This window comes from Solea solea, chromosome 13 (assembly GCF_958295425.1).
Source record: "Solea solea chromosome 13, fSolSol10.1, whole genome shotgun sequence".
NCBI classification, from domain to species: domain Eukaryota; kingdom Metazoa; phylum Chordata; class Actinopteri; order Pleuronectiformes; family Soleidae; genus Solea; species Solea solea.
Genome location: NC_081146.1, coordinates 23,905,124 through 23,922,282, shown reverse-complemented (window position 1 = coordinate 23,922,282; position 17,159 = coordinate 23,905,124). Strand labels below are relative to the sequence as shown.

Sequence of the window (17,159 nt, the reverse complement as noted above, 5' to 3'; positions counted from 1 at the left end):
TACTATTTTGTGTGAGTGTAGGGAGGGGGATTGCAATATATTACCTTGGTTATAGTATCCTGTGTCCCTGCATCCCTGTATCAGGATATTATGTACCATACTGCCAGATTCTTTCCCTATGCATCTAAGGTTCAGATTTTGTGGTCATGACACTGAACTATTCAATTTTAAAAGCTAAGAGACTTTCTTTTAACAGCTTTAAAATGATTTTTTTGTTGGATCACTGACTTTTATTAGGTTGAATATATAGAGCCTTCTGAACCTGAACTTTTGTCCTGTACGTTTGCAGAATACGATATGAACACTGTGAGAAAGTGTGTAAATAGTCAAACTGCGAGATTCAGGTCAAGCAAGTTCAAGAGTAAAGGTCTTTACATGCCAGAGGCATTTAAGATTTAAAAACGCTTCTACATTAATAATATCTATTGTAGTGAGTGATGATATCTGTTCCTTTTATGGTTATTATTCTTGTCAGGTGTAACACCTGCGGGCTATGTTTTGCTTTTGTTCACACACAGGGAACATAAGAAAACCAATCCATCCATGACCTTGAAAAAAAATCACAAGTATGAATGCAGTGTTTTTAAGTAGAATATGTCACAGTATATGAAGTGCCTTGTGTGTTGACAATGTATTTATATTTAGTTGTAATAAAGAATCAGAAAGTATAGCCTGAAGAGCTCACTGAAGATATGACCAAATCCTTAAATTATTTATGTTGCAACAGACACAGAATTAATTGCATATAAATTGCTAAAACCTGTAAATATTTAGCATTTAGCAGCTTAAAACAAGGGAGCCCATCAGTGTGAAAGCTAACAATAGCATAAGAGCAACACTTTGAGACACTCCAACCAAGAAACGAGCTACTTCCTCGTTCTCTAAAAAGACTTATTACGTTAAAGGCTGATTATCAGTCAGTTGCTAAATGTAAAATAAACAATACAGTTTTATTACGGTTGGTATCTCAGCAAATAATCTTTTTTTAGCTAGGCTAAGGGTGGAAAAGCTAAAAAAGCAAGGCTCCGCTTGGCTGGGTTCCTTTTAGACAGTCGTCCATAGAATGTTGGGAGTACTAAATATTGTACCTACTTAATAAAGATGATTAATTGTTTTATGATTGTTGTTATGTCACAAAGCCAGAAATAAAACCGTATAAGCTAGTCTCACCAAGTCTAGCCAGCTAAAGCTAGCATTAGCAGGCTATGCTTTGACAAAACACAACTAACGAACGATACTACCTTTTTTTGTTACAGCCCGTAACATCTCAGCAGTATTAAACGTTAAAATTATAAATAAGATGATTGGTTGATTCAGTGTTGTTGGTATTCAGGGGGAAAAAATAATAAAGCTAGCCTTGGTAAGTCTGGAAAAGCTAACAATAGCAGGCTAAAAAAAATTCAAAGCCCCACATTCAAAACACCATTAGTCGTTGTCTGTAGGGGAACTGTTAATTTTAGCTTCTTATTCTTAGGCTATTTTTCTTTAATTTGCCTCCTAACTTCTAGCTCATTTGCCTCAACTTTTATGTAAAAACACACGAGCGACAAGCGCTAAGGTACGTGCATACAATTTAATTCATCAATATCAGAACATAATGGAGGATTTCAACACACAACTACTGACCCTAGCTTTGTAGTCTGCCAGTTATTAATTATAATAAATTAACATTTAGACATTTACTTCATTAAACCTGAAAACTGAAAACTTCTGTCTTCACCTTTGCCAGATTTATTATGCTAACAGTCCAAAACCACAATTTTGGAGTTCATTTTGTAATGTACTCGTCACATCTAAAAGGCTAAAACAAACATTTGGCAATTTTGCTTCATAAATGATTTAAACTCAGAGACAGAGTTGCTGTTGAGGATTGTTTCATGAACTTGATTAAGATACTACTCATTTTGCATCAGACCACTTTTGCATATTTAAACAATGCAGACGAATAAAAGCCTCAGGTGATCCTCGTCTTTGGCGCCAGCGCTCTCCGATGCTTGACACTGCTTGTCAGTGAAGTGGGTGACAGATTATTGTAAAAAGCCTGGGACTAAAAGGAATCACTTGCTAAAATCAATTATGCAGTATTGGTTTTCTCTCCCTTACGTCGTCTTGCAGAGCTCTTCACATTCACGGGGGAACATTCCCTTCCAACCTGTTCAGAAGGCATTAAATTAACTGAAGGCTGAGGAGTGAAACGGGGCATCTGGGGTGGGAATAAATCCCGCGTTCTCTGTCTGAATTTGACAGCACGGCGGAGAATAATAATAATTCAATTATCAGAGTCTTTTCTTTAATATGAGTCATGTTGCATAAAGCATGACAGTGATATTGATCCACAATACTTAATGTTCCCTGCCACTGGGTCTTGCTGTGTAAGGGCATGTTTAGATTGGATTGCGGTCATTGTTTGGCACGAGCTAATGAGATTTCAGAGTCAGAAAATGATAGCTTTCATACCAAAATGATTTGTTTCTATTTCGGGTGTCGCTCAAAATGATCGCGCCTGGGTGACATGGACACGTGTAGACAGCAAATTTCATATTTGGAGTTTTTCAGGGGGGGGGGGGGGAATGATAGCTCTTAAGATGTCCTTCCCTTTCATTTTGTAATTTCTGTGAGCAGGTGTCACTGTTTTCTGATGATAAATATTCATACTCTCATTACTCCTCAGATGTCTTGTCGACATCCCAGCAGGTTGTCGTCGGCGCTCGCAGCAGCTTGTGTAACAAACGGGCTTCTTCCCGCTGCCAGTGAACACTGTGTGAGAGCAGCTCTCTCTGTGCGTACAAATCACGTACGAATGGCTCTGCTTTCAGACCCAAGCTGTAATGAGCCGAGGATTTCAGGCACGTCGCTAGTTTGACTCCTGAAAATAAGCAAATCGGTGCAAGGGCTTTGGCTTGTCTGTTACATGTTAATCCAAGAGGCGCAGACTTCAGCTCACATTTTATCCCTGAGGAAAAAAAACAACTGCCTGTGTGAGGTATAAGCGGGATTATTAAGTAACACACAAGAAGAAAAAAAAAAGTTATTTTATCCATGTCCTACATCAGTGTGAGGAATGATGCAGGCATTTCAGGAAGGTTGATTGCATATCAACATATTCAGTGTCAGCGAAAGATTGTTATTCTGCGAGGCTTCCTGGAGGGTCTCGGCTCAAAGAGCAGCCGGCGCCTGGAGCCAGGAGACAAGTGTGTGTGTGTGTGTGTGTGTGTGTGTGTAGTCAGACGAAGTGTCTGGGTTCATAGAAAACCAATCCAGACACCTGCTGGCTACCACTGCCAGCTGCTGATAAAACGGGGAAAAGAATATGTTGGGCCTCCGGCTCATACTGCCTTGAAAAGGGCACGATGACAAAAAAAAAATGGTTTCCTCGTACATTTTATTTCATTATTGTGAGTCTGTGTGTGAGAGCGTGAGAGAGAGTGTTTGTCCTTAACATCTGACACTTTTACCTCCTAGTGAATAGAGCTAATGAGATAAAACACAATTTAAAAGAAGAGGTGCACTGTGATCATTTTCTTTTTTTATTTGAAAAAAGAAGGACGGCTTCAGGCAAAAAACAGATTAAAAGGAAAGACAGGAAGGAGCTGCTTGGGCAACCGACCCACGACATCAGGATTAAAGCACTTCACCATTTATCATGCACGGAGAGGATACTCTGCAGGAAACACATGCAAAATCCAAGAAAAAAAACCCAAAAACATAACAAGAATAAAACACCACCGCAGCACAACATCGCAACATTTGCGATAGTAAGGAGAAGGCCACAGCAGACCACAAGAACATCACATGTCGTCGGAAAGGTCATAGCTCACTTCCTGTCCAGGCAGAAAATGGATTAGGGAATAATCTTTTTCTTCTTCTTCTTCTTCTTTTTCTTATAAGCAAGTTGTATGACATCGCCATGAAGTGCAAAGACACCGTCGCATCAGCGAAATCGTTGATTTCCAGTGTCTCCGCCACCTATGATACTGTAAACAATCTACACTATAAGGCGCACAGTTGAAAAGTTGCCCAACGAAAGAGCCGCAACATCAGTAAAGGGTTTGATGTGAAGACGCGTCGCCGTCTTCACCACCAACTCTCTGCAGATCTGGCATACCAACTGTCAATATACCAACTGCAGGCAGTAAAATGCTGTTTAAGTTTAATACACACGGAAATTAAAAAATAAGTTTGTAAATAAAACTACATTTAAAGACAAAAAAACTAAATGTGAATCCGTTGTCTTTCTTTTTCCTAAAACATCAATCTAAACATTTGTTTTTCTTCAAATTAGGCACAGGGTACAACACAGTAAACCTTTTTTTTTCTTTGACACCTTTTGGTTGCTGACATCTAAAGACGCTGACACTGAACGCCCCGGCATATGATTGAAAGGACACGTTTTTTTGTTCTTTTTTGTTTTTACAACACGTTACTCACTGCTGGCATCTACTGTATCTGCCTGGCCACTCTGAAAACATTAAAGGGAAAACTTCCACCATAGTAGGCTTCTTTATGAATATTTGCTTTGACCAGGAGGTTATGTGTTTGACCCGCATCCATCTGTTGGTTTGTTTTATTGATCGTTTATTGACAACACTTTGTTGAGGGATGGAAATAAGGGCCATTGAAGAACCCATACATTTTGGAGAAGATCAGGGTAAGGAGTTTTATTTGACTGAATCTAAAGCGTGATTTTTACTCTGTTGCCCAACAGAAATTGACAGAAGAAAGTGTTGCTCAAAACTTTCCTCCCAGAAGTTCTTGCGTCATGGACACTCTTCATTCTCTTCACTATGTCAGATTATCAATCACAGTGGCACGGATTCTTTCCTTGTCTTGTTCGGGGAATGGCATCACGACAAGTGTGACCCCGACCCCAATCATTGTTCACGACACTGTGCAAGTTCATAGGTCAATCATGTCTACCAAAGAGTTGTGGGGGATGCTCGCGGACGTGTCGTGGTAGCCCCTTGAGGAGACGTCAAAGAGGCGGAGGTACTGCTGCCAAAGCTCAACGAAGCGTTCTTCGGCAGCAGCACTCCTCTTCCTCCTTGCCATGTTTATCTTATCATACACCGCGTCAGAGCACTCTGTTATACCTGATTGGTCATTGTCCAGGAGTACGTCATAGGAGATTCTAACATGGTAGACTTCTTGTGGGGGTGTTGCGGAGCATCCCAGATGCCAAATCTCTGTTCTCCAGTTATGTTACACGACACGTTCATCCTTCCCGATGTTCATAATCGGATCTGTCCTGGGAGAGGGATGCCTCTGTGGCTCTTCCTGAGGTTTCTTCCTGGAGTTTTTCCTTACTCGATGTGAGGGTCTAAGGATAGAGGCTGTCACTTGCTGTACAGACTGTAAAGCCCTTTGAGGCAAATTGTGTTTGTGATGTCAGGCTATATAAATAAAATTGACTTGACTCGACTTGACTGGAAATGTGTCAGTCACGACCAAATCGCTTGACAATTGGCTTGAATTCATGTAGTCTGATCCCGGTGGACTACCATGTAACCTAACGCTTGGAGATAGGCATCCATGATGGTGCTGGAGGTAGCAGACCAGTGTCTGTCATGACTGCTATGTAGCAAGTGTTGCTAATTTTGCTATGATATGATGTCTGCCATGTTGGGTTCACTTCAAAAATTCAGCAACAGTGGAGAACAACCTTGTCCGAGAGCTACGATTGGGCTGTGTAGTGTTTGGGCTGAGTGCAAAAAGTGAAATTTGATTGGCTCGTGCCCATTTCTGGAAGATTTGCACAAGATGTTCAGAAAGTTGCACACAACAGCCACATGCAATGCGAGCAAAGCGAAGCAGTGGACCCAAAATGCAGTTGGGCACTGCCTAAAGGCCCCTTCATTCAAAGTGAATGAGGAGCATTTCAGTTGACACCTGTGTGAGTCAACCATTAAGGGGCCAGTTACAAGGGAGTGTAAGCACCATGAAGATCAACGGAACGTTTTGCAGACGCATATAGTGAAGTTCTGTTGAGCAACAGAGTATAAATCAGGCCTAAGGAGATTGTTTGGGCCTTGGTGGAGGTATGAGCGCTGCTTAGTGCCATTCTTGTTTAACCTGCTTTTTTACGACCTTGACCCTACTCTTCTTCATGGTTTTACCTACAAATCTCTGCGGTAACAACCACAAAAGAATATCATACAAAGACATAAGGCATGAAATTCCTCTTCGGCTGAATCTCATCAGTCATATAAAGTCTTTTGGACCTCTCGTGTTTGTCCACAACTTAAGACAACATATGCTGAAAGCAAAGGACTGTTTTCTATCTGTTACTCTATTGAACACTGATTGTCTACATTATCAATAAAAATCTAAGCACGTAAACGTGGAAGGATGTAAACACTGTTTCAGATCATTAAAAGACACTCAACCCTGTGTGAGATGTGAGTTTTCACACATGAGATGCGGGAGGAACGAGGTAGTCCACAACAGAACTGATGTTAGGGGAGGGGGGGTCATGGGTGAACCTCACAAGGCTCTGGTGCATCACTCGGACCGAGATCGATGGTAGTATGATCAATAATCTTCATAGCATAGTTGGTGGTTGTCTTGTTGAAATCGGATGATTTGGCAGGGAGAAGCTGTTGAACTCTGGCTGGCACTGACATCGACGACAATTCGCCGTCGACATCCATTTTTCCAGTCTGAACATTCAGAGGATTTTCTGAAAGACGTCCTCCGGGTGAATCAGCAGTCATTTCTTCTGAGGGCCAGAGTGTTCTTCCAGCATCAAACAGTCTTGTTTTATGTGATCTTCTTCACGTTCGATTACCCTCAGACGATGCGGTAATCAAACGTGTCCTTCTCGGTGTGGTCAGTCCAGTTGGATGAGGGCATGCTGCGGTAGGGGTCCAGCAGGATGCGGAAACAGCGCACGATGAGCAGGGCCAGGAAGATGAAGAGCAGCAGCACGAAGACGAAGGCGGCCTTCTGCTCCAGCGTCAGGTAGGAAGGCACGTGATGGCCGCCCCCTGACGAGGACAGCGTGCTGCTGAAGAGGCCCTCAGCCATCCTGGGCACATCCATGCTTGATCGTCTCGGCTCCAGCTCTTTGTCGGTTGCTGAAAGTTTAAGGTGAAGATGGGCTCAGAGACGAGGACCTGTGTGAGAATCCAAACAGACGGATTATAGCTCTTGTCCTGTGGCTGGAAAGCAAACCAATAAATCAGCCTCGGAACAGAAGGCAAGAACAAAACAAAACGTGTCAAGCCAGAGAAAACACAGCTAGCGGATCCATTTATTTTTGGATCTCCAGGCAAAAAGCCCGCTGAGAGAGAACAGAAGGCTCGAGGGACAGTTTTGGCCTGGAGTTTCAGCAGCAGCTCCGTGGTTTGAAATGCCACGTCGGAGCTTTAGTCATAGAACATTTATTGGAGTCACCTCTCTGGAGGAAAACAAATCATACTTCATTTCGCTGTTCTGAAATCACGAATCCTTTCTCTCATGAGCTTTGAACATTGTTGTGCATGAAGTGAAAGGTTATTCCTGTCTCATGAAGGAGGTTTCATGAAGGAGGCAGTGATGGGAGGGAAAAAAATGGAAAACGTGACAAACAAATAAAATCAATGTGGTTTAAGGTTGTATTTTAAGAAACAAACTAATGAGTTGTCATTGCAATCACATTCTCTTTACCAACTGCCCAAATCTCTGCCTTGCACCTCTGGGTTTGTCACAAAAACTGAAAGTAAAAAAACAACTGTTTTTCCAAAAGATAAATTGTTAGACGGGTTACAATTGCACATTTTATAGGTGATCACAGTAAAACATAATCATAATCATGACTGCACATTTTAACAAGGAATCACTCCAGTTTCAGTGTGTCTGTGAAAATAGCCAATTTTGGATACAGTGGCATTTCACAGGCCTTAGGGAGCTCAGGTTCCACGGCCCTGAAATCTCCGGTACGTGGCTGATCAAACAAACTGAGGAGTCTCTGCTGTTGTGGACTAATAAAATCAGGTGTTCACAGGGGAACCCAGCACCTTCAGCTTACAGCCCCAGGCAACTGCCTGCTCTGCGTACACGCCTCACCAAGCCTATTCTTAAGTAAATTAACTAAGGTTTGATCATATTTTGTATATTTTTCTTGTTGTCAACCGTTTTCCATTAAAAGACCAAAAATCAACAACTGTATTGATCATTGTGACATATTTTATGGGCGGCCAAAACACCGAAATCCTTTATGGAAACGACTAAAACCACCATAATTAGGCCCACTGTTTCACTGGGTGACATGTTCCTTCATCACCATGACAACACACACACACATAGTGCAGTCCTGCTGCCATAGATACTCGCTGGAGCTGCATTTGTGTGCATCCGTCCACCACTACACACAGTTGATAACAAATGCTGTAATTACCCCAGTTTAAGGAATGTTTGCTAAAAACAGCAATGCCCAGCTGCTTTGGGTAATTACCGGCTCTGCAGTGGGATAAATATCGTTGGTGCTTAAAACCCATCAACAAGCTGGAGTTGGAAAGTATTAAGCGACAATCTGAGGCGGGAATCATACTTTCCAAATCCTTAGAGATTAGCGTGATGTAAACACCTTCATCCCCTACATTTTGGGTCGTTAGTTATCATTGATCATCGTCGTCTTCAGCTGTTAGCTGTAGGCAACTGGACTGTCAGACGTCCAGGCTTCTTCGGTTCTTCAACTTAGGTCCAGTTGCCGACAGCTAACTAGTGAAGATGACTATGACCTGCAAGAATTCTCACAGATGTGCTGTGGAATACATAGTGGAATGTGAAGATTTGAAGAAGCCTCTTGGACGAGAGGTGAAATGTCTTCAAGGTAACTTAAGCAATTCCAGTTGCCTGCAGCCAGAGCTGTTTCTAGAGTCTCCGGGGGCCCCTCTTTGAACCGTCACACCACTGCCCAATCCACCCCACCCCCAACGGACATGTATTGACCTCATAGATCTGCAATCTTGACAGCCCCCTTTGGGTTGTACCCCGATATTGCGTTTACAAACGACCATGGTGTCAATTCTGTGGCGTAGGCGTGGAGCGGTTCACAAAATCGTGTCTCCGTAGATGGGTGAACATATTCGAGGTGTTGCACAGTTTTATCCACCAATTTTTACTGCCGTCATCGTTGGTAACGCAAAATCCGAAATACTCCCACACAGGAGAACGAAACAATACTGCTGGTGCATCCTCTACCTACGGCCCTCCTCCTGTGTCTTCTCTCGCCATTTCTACAACTGACCACTCAACACTCAAACACAAAAAATCTTTCCTGGGTTACTGGTGCAAGGCGTAAGGCCAATTTGTACTCCATTTTCGTCCGTGCCTGACATTGGGGAGGAATGTTATATTATCAGTTGTTGGCTGTATCAGTTGTCCGTTGGAGGCCCCCCTCTCAATTTGGGGCACTAGGTAACTTCCACATTGCCTACCTCATTGCCACAAAACAAACTTCTGTTTTTAACCTCAGTTTGACTGGCGCTATGTGGTTTTGGCAACCCCAAGTTCACAGGAATCACCTGCAACTAGATTTTGATGATACTAGCTGTCACTCACACTGGTGTCCAATTCTACTAAGTATTTTCCTCTTAATGGGAACAACATTTACAAAACTGACATCATATTCTATCAAAGAAGAACTGAGACTGGCAATGGAAGCATTTTCTCCTCGGGAAAAACGTTTAAAGACATTTCAAATCAAGTGAGAAGTAGAATCGAATGTTTCCATAGACCTTCAGTGGCTAGCAGTGACTAACTGCTACTTCCTGGTGCTAAGTCAGTTTTTAAACATAGTCTATAGGAGCTTTCTCCTGACACAGAATACAGAGAGTATGTATGGCGGGGCCCCAACATGTCAGTACAACACCAGCGTTGTCTTTTAATCCAGCCGCAACACAAAGCAAACTCAAAGCCCGGGTAGAAACAAAAAACAATCATAGAGTCAGAAAAGTGGCAGATTGTTTTTGCCCCAGAGCATCAGGGCAGGTTAATCCATCATGAGGTAGCCACGTGTTCCAGCTTCATGCTCGACAGTGGTTGCAACAGATTGGACAAAATGTGTCCAGTTCACAAGACTTGATTTAAAGCCGCAGTAGGCAATATATTTTTGGCTTTAATGATCAATAATTCCATTATAATCTTTCAGCATAATGTAAATAAAGTGATCAGGGAGAGGGCTTTAAAACCCTCGTCTCCTGTAGACCAGTGATTCCCAAAGACTGTGTCGGGACTCACAGATTGGTCACGGGAGATTTGCTTTGGGTCCCCAAACAAATTTGCAGACTAAACTTTTTTACTTCAGAGTTATGTGTATCCATGCATCCATCTTCTACCGCTTTATCCTCCACATGAGGGTCGCGGGCGGGTGCTGCTGCACCAATCTCAGCTGACATAGGGCGATAGGCGTGATCACACCCTGGACAGTTAGCCAGTAAGATTTATGTGTATAGGTTTTAAATAACATGCATAAGATTAAGTTTGAATTAAGTTACAAAACATATCCTGTACATGATTTGCGGATTTATATTAAGATTTGCAGCCTTGCAAATTTGACAAATCAGAGCAAGAGAGAGGGAGAGGGCGCCTCCTGTTGGTTGTTCTCCTCATCAGCTGCTTGTATGTTGCATACAGTGCTAAAAGAAACCTAAAAACATGAAAAGAATCTAAAAGAGAGTCGGACAATAAACAAACTAAAAACACGCGGGGGATATGGGCGGAGCTTTTAGGAGAGGGAGGTCCTCTCCTGCGTATGAAGCACATGGGTCGGTCCACACTCATGTGATGGGAGGAGCTAATGACAATCAGCTATGATTTATTAGCTGATTGTCTAGCTGATATTACTATATTACTGGTATAGTGAAATCAGATTAAGATGTAGCGAGGGATAAAGTGACTCTTTTATTTTTTATATATACACAATAGAACAGTATTTCTGGGCTCATGTAACACTGGTGGTACACGTACCACAGTTTGAGAACCATGGGGGTTGAAAGGTAGGTTAAGTTTGATTGATTGAGGATTAGCTGACGGCAGGTTAGGTTAGTTAGTTAGAGCATTAGAGCCTCAAAGAGAAAGAGAAAGTTGGGAGTTTTCTCTGTGGATCATTTCTGGATCAGGTTTGAATTTGGCGATGTTTCATTTGTCTGATTTAAATTCATTATTCAAAACCTAGCCGCAGGACTGCTCCCCATTTGATGTTGTTTCTCCTGCTGAGCAAATTATGACTGAATGTTTGCCGCAAAAATCCATCTCCCACTCCGTCTTCCCCTCCCTCTGCAGGAGGAGCGCCGCCGTGCCGTCGCAAATCATTTTTTTATGAAATCAGTGAATCCTCAGGGAAATGTCTCGTTTTTATTTAAAGGTTGGTTCAACATTCCCATTGTTTTCGGGGGACATAACTAACAGCAGTCAGATACATTATCTGAGCCTATTACTCACAGGCCTGACGTCTCCACCCCCTGTCTCAGGGATTACGTTGTCATTGATCATTTCTGCAAACCACAAACAGGAGTGAGCTCACATTTCTGAACCAAAAATGACTTATGTACATGTCAACATGTGCATATCAGTGCTTTAACAGCTCGTGCCACGTCTGGGGCTGAAATGAGGCTGATGAAAAGCATCCCTGGTTAGAGTCAGGCACCAAATGTCACCAGGTTAAGAAAATAAACATCCTTTTCCTCAAAAACACAGCAGAATGTTCTCGAAAAACCCTGCAACACATCTCCTTCTTACTGATCTCAGCTTTTGTTTTTTCAACAACTCAGGCTGTGCCTCTTCTCAGGTCTAACGATTCCATTAAATTACAATTATCCTGTCGACGGTTTGATTTGATTGCATTTAAAAATGCATCACGACGCCTTGCTTCGCCACTTTTCTGTATTAGAGCACATAACTTTATTTACAACTGAAACTCAACTCTTTTCTCCTCCAAATCAAAACGAACGCAGTCTGCAGTCGAGCCGCTGTTTGGAGCAACGTCACATTTTCTACATTTGATCAACCATGCTTGATAATTATCGATCGCATCGCAATTATGTCATTCTAAACATGAATCTGAACACAACTGTATTCAAAATCAACAAAAATTAAGAGAATTATATATGAATTATAATTCAGAAGAGTTGTTTATATTTGAAAATGGTAAAGTGAGAACACTAATGTTAAATATAGACTTGTTTCAGTGCCTTAAAAATGTCAAAACAAATCATTAAGGACTGTCATTTAAATTAAGAGAATATGAGTTCAGTGTTATTGTGTACTGTTGTTGTTCTGTTTGCTGCTTTTTAACATTCAAAGTTTGGTTTTGTGGTTATTGTTGCTGAGTTATTGCCCAGGTTAGGCCTTGAAATGTATGTTGAAAAAAAATGTCTTCAAGAGACAAAAACAAGTGGAAATAAAAATGTATTCATTATTCATGCTTTGCATAAAAGTAATAATACAAAAACAACGTCTCACAGGGGAAACCCTGGCTGGGCGTCGGTCCCTGTTGGTTTGTTTGTCATTTTCAAAAAACAAGTTATGCTTCAGTTCAACTTGTGTCGTTAATTCATAAGAAAAGCAGAGGTTTTTCCTCCTTTACATTAATCTTCCCTTGACCCACATGGACCCAAAAGGTCCAAAACCATTTATCTACATCAGTTTGTCTGGAAGTTCAGGTTGAGGTGAGGGCTTTTTAAAATGTGCAAGCAGTCACAGACGGATGAAAGGTCAACGCTGAAGCTGAGAGCAGAGTCAAAGTTAAACACTTTTTGAATGTTGTTGTTGTTTTTGTTGCTGCTTTGCTGCTGCGTCAGCATAAAAACACAGTGTCTGCTGAATAACTTGAGCTTTAAAGGCCTGCACTGCACTCATTTTCTGATCAGATTGTCAGATTTACAGTCCAATCGCTCAGAAATATATGCATTTTAAACTAAACTGGAAGAAGAGACGTGCTCAGAGAGACATGATGGCTCTCAGAAATATACATATTATCTTAAAAAAAAAAAGATCTCAGGAGACGGAGGACTTGAGCCGAGTCTGGCTGATCAGCGGCCTGTAATCCATCACACTTAAATACTCTAAAAATGATATTTCACAGCAGTGATTCATTCCCTCGTGGTGGGGGGGAAGAAAAATGTATAAGGGATAGAGTTTTTTTTCTTCTCTCTGTTAAACCCATCAGCGTTTTACTGTCAAACCATCATCTCATGGTCTTCTCGTCCTCCAACAGCACAGCGAGGTCACAGAGTATTAGCACTCGGGGGCAGAATCCACTCACTCTGCTGCTCGTTTGCAGGTTACATAATAATATTCTTCAAAAGACCTCCTTCATCATGTGCATCATGTGTTACATCTTAACATTTAAGCCTCACGACGACGACTTCAGAGGGAGAGATGCTACATTTATGATCTGCTTCTAAACTTGGAGTCAGGGTTTAAGGGGAATAAAAAAGGACAATAATAATAATAATAATAATCCCCCCTGTGAAGCTGTGATATAATAGACAGAGAGTAAAAAACAGAGTTAAAAGTTAAGTTATTTCCGTGCAGGTGTACAAATATAAACCATCAGGGGCATGGTTGCCGTGGTGACAGGGGATGAAAACAGCGAAGAAGCACAAAGACTAAACTGTGACAAGTGAAAAAAAGAATCTAAAATGAAATCTGCCAAATCCTTTAAGAGTCTTAGCAACAATTAAAGACTGAGCGCAGGCTGACTGAGTGTGACGGGGTTCCTTATTTAACTTCATTATGGGATAGGGGATGTTGCATTTGGCTGCATTTGTTTTAATATATATAATAACCTGTTTAATATATATATTTTTTAATGATATATAGTGTTAATGTTTTCAGTGTCGGTAAATCGGTAAAACACACTGGATCATTTTAAGAGGCCCTGCTGTATTTATACTATATTAAAATCAATCAATTGATCAATAAATCAATAATTTATGGTACATTTAGGACAATTTTGGGTCCTTTTCTGGCATAAACATTGGGGTTAAGCTTAGGCTTTAAGGAAGAAAAGTGTGTGTCTGTGTGCGTGCGTGTGAGAGAGAAATGTTGCTGTGTCAGTTTTCAGACATTTCATTATCACAAACATCCTTCAGCCTACAATGACATTTTAAAATGGCCTCGACTGAGTTGCAACACTTTTCATTTTAAATTTCAGCCTTGTCATATGAGGAGTTTTCCACTTTGAACTTTGTCGTTATAATTTCATTTTATTTAGTTGTATAATTTCAAATCAGTCGGCTGTGTGCTGTATTTTAGGACACGTACTGATCTGTGGGCTTTTTGTTGTTTTTAAATCACACTTTTACTGTTTCTGTTGTATTTTAACGCCAATGTTTAAAATCTAATGTCTCTGTTGTGCATTTTCTAATTTGATTTTCCCTGTGCAACAAACTTACCTCTGCAAATTACATTTACATCAAACATCATGACTCAATAATCTTCTTCCCAAGCATTTAGATGATTTTTGGATTGTGTTTTTTTTACACTATAATTGCCTCATCTGTATGATTATTTTTTTTTTGCCTGATCCGTTGAAATTTCACGCTGAATGGAAGAATCAGCAGCAGCTCAACGCCAGAAATTACACTAACAACTCAATGCGCCGCCATTTAAATTAATCTCCGTGTATACATATACATATATAGCCTCTTAATGTCTTTGTTTTTGTTTGTTTGAGGAGTAAAAGAAGGCTCCGCTGGAGACACGTGGAGGAATCAATGTTTCCAGTCTCCACCCTCACAGCTGGAAACCAGCCGCTCATAAATGACAATGAAAAAGCCTAATAACAAGAATAATAATGATGATGATGATGATGATGGTGGGGATGAAGGTGAGGGGTTCACTCCTCTAACCTGTTGGTATCAGAAGGGCAGCTCAGCTCGGGGATCTCCGTCAGCCCCGGTTCTCCATTCCGATGGATCGCGAAAACAACTTAACGCAGCGGCAGAGAACAGACGCGTGCGTCTTTCACGGGCTCCTCACAGAACAACACAAAAGCCTCGCAGCAGCAGCAGCAGCAGATGCAGATGCGGTTTGTGTCTGTGTTGACTGAGACAGACTCACCTCACTCTTCTCCGCTGCTGCTTCTGCTCCTCTCTTCCCTCTCTCTGGGTGTTTTCCCCCCCTCTCTCTTCTCTCCTCCTCCTCCTCCTCCTCGTCGTCCTGACGCGCCGCTCATCCCCGCAGACATGAAGGCAGGGACGTAGTGCTACCCCGTCGCCACTGGCAACCTGTTGCCATAGCAATCCTCCAGGTAGGGGCTACATCTATACTGTATGTGCTCCTCCAAGCAGATGAGGAGGAGAAGGTGTGGCCCCTCATGTGAAATCTGCAACTTCGGCCAGTGATCACAAACAAGACACAAAAAGATGTCATCACTCAGCAGAGGTGGACTGATTCAGGTGTTTCTGCAGCCAATTATCCCCTTTAAACCCGACCATCTGATAAAACGATTCACTTCTCCTCTACAGGTCATGGTACCTGCCTTTTCATCCACCCATCCATCCATCCAGGGCTGGTGGTGCCAATCCCAGCTGACAAAGGGCAAAAGGCAGGGTACGGGTACACTCTGGACAGGTCACCGGTCCATCACAGGGACAACACACAGTGTCCATTCAACCTCTGCGTGTTTTTGGACATGTGGGAGGAAAACGGAGACATGCACACGCAGGGAGAACATGCAACATGCCACTGGGATGCAAACCAGCAACCAACCTTCACTGATTTTCTCGGTGATCCACATATTTGATTTGTCTCCGTTTTGTTTCTTATGCTCCCATTTATCAATACTCTGGACTGGCAATATACCCTGTGGCAGTGCACAATTTAGAGCAGGGGTGTCAAACGTATGGCCTGCGGGGCAGAACCAGCCCACCAGAGGGTCCAGTCAGGCCCCGCAGGATGAATTAGTTATCTAATCATAATGTGAAATACTATATTTTTCACTTCCAGATATCTGTGACTAGATGGTTGTGCCTTTATAGATACAGTGTGATGTGTAAATGGTGAATTTAGGCATAATATTGTTGAAATTGCACTTAAAAATGTCATGTTTTGTAAAAAGAGACTTCTTTAAATGAAAACAAAGGAAAAAAAAATCAGAGTTTTTGTTTTTCATAGGTTATTGTGCTATTTTACTGGTCCATTCACTCACACATTCATACAGTAGTACATCTATGTGCAGAGCAGTTTTCCACCACACATCTCACCCATACCCATTCACACACAACATGGAGTTATTGTAATTGATGTGTAGACGGAGTTGAATCAAATTCCCAACCTTCCAATTGGATGACAACTCGCTCTACCACTGAACCACCCTCACCCTGTCATCACAATGTGACGCACAGACGCTTAACTCCAACAAAAATCTGTTTTGTTTTCTTTAATTGAAACTACAGCAGCGTTAAGATCACACGGAAACATGATCCGCGCTGCACACAGGAACATCCATTCTTGTCCCCCACCCGCCCCTGCACTGCCTCTGTACATACGCAAACACTCCCTCAGTCAGGTCTGATAGTTTTGATTGACAGATGAAGAACGCCGCTTGCATCAAAAGTTACACACTGCAGCTTTAACTTGAATAAGAACACTAAACTCTTCGCATAGAAAAGTTTCAAAAGTTACAAAAATGCATCAACTTTGCAAAATTAGTATTTAATGAATCAGCTTAAATTTGAACAGTTTCTCAGAAACAAGGTTCTACATCATTAGGACCAGGTTCTGGTCTCCATGAGGACTACTGGTCCTGACGAGGTCAGTGACCAGCAGTGAGATTTCTACAGATAAAAAATCCCCTCTGAGCTCTTAGAGAATATGAGTGTCCATGAAGAGGTCACACAGTGACTCTGGAGAGCTGTCAGTCTTCAAACATCCAAACGCAGCTCAGCATCTCCACCCGGTGGAGATCAGGCAGGACTGCAGGGGACGGGACGCATATGAATCAAACTCATATAAATGATTCTCCATCTTAATAAAAAGCTTATAAGTGGAATAACGTCTGTTTATGGCTTCAAGCTGCGGCTGCGCTGAACCTTTGTTGTTATTCTTCTGCCTCTGTTTGGTCTTAGTGAATAGAAACAATGTGAGATTATTTAGAAGCTGCCTGTTTTCAGACGGCCCTCTGACCTGAGGGAGCGTTTGTGTGTATACACCGGCGGCGGTGCTTTAACTGC

The 17,159-nt window shown here is 41.9% G+C and overlaps 1 protein-coding gene across 2 annotated transcripts; it reads right to left on the bottom strand.

Moving 5' to 3' along the window:
- Window positions 1–3,514: 3,514 nt before the first annotated feature.
- On the bottom strand, window positions 3,515–16,301 carry LOC131471840 (cortexin-3). 2 transcript variants are annotated; one of them, XM_058648618.1, is made up of 2 exons: window positions 15,046–16,301; window positions 3,515–7,112 (listed from the first exon to the last, which is right to left on the bottom strand). In XM_058648618.1, the coding sequence occupies exon 2, from the start codon at window positions 7,036–7,038 to the stop codon at window positions 6,787–6,789; it is 252 nt and encodes an 83-aa protein (XP_058504601.1). In that variant the 5' UTR covers window positions 7,039–7,112; window positions 15,046–16,301; the 3' UTR covers window positions 3,515–6,786. The 2 variants fall into 2 exon arrangements, with proteins under 2 accessions (XP_058504601.1, XP_058504599.1); XM_058648616.1 differs by lacking the exon at window positions 15,046–16,301 and adding an exon at window positions 14,835–15,039.
- Window positions 16,302–17,159: the final 858 nt, after the last annotated feature.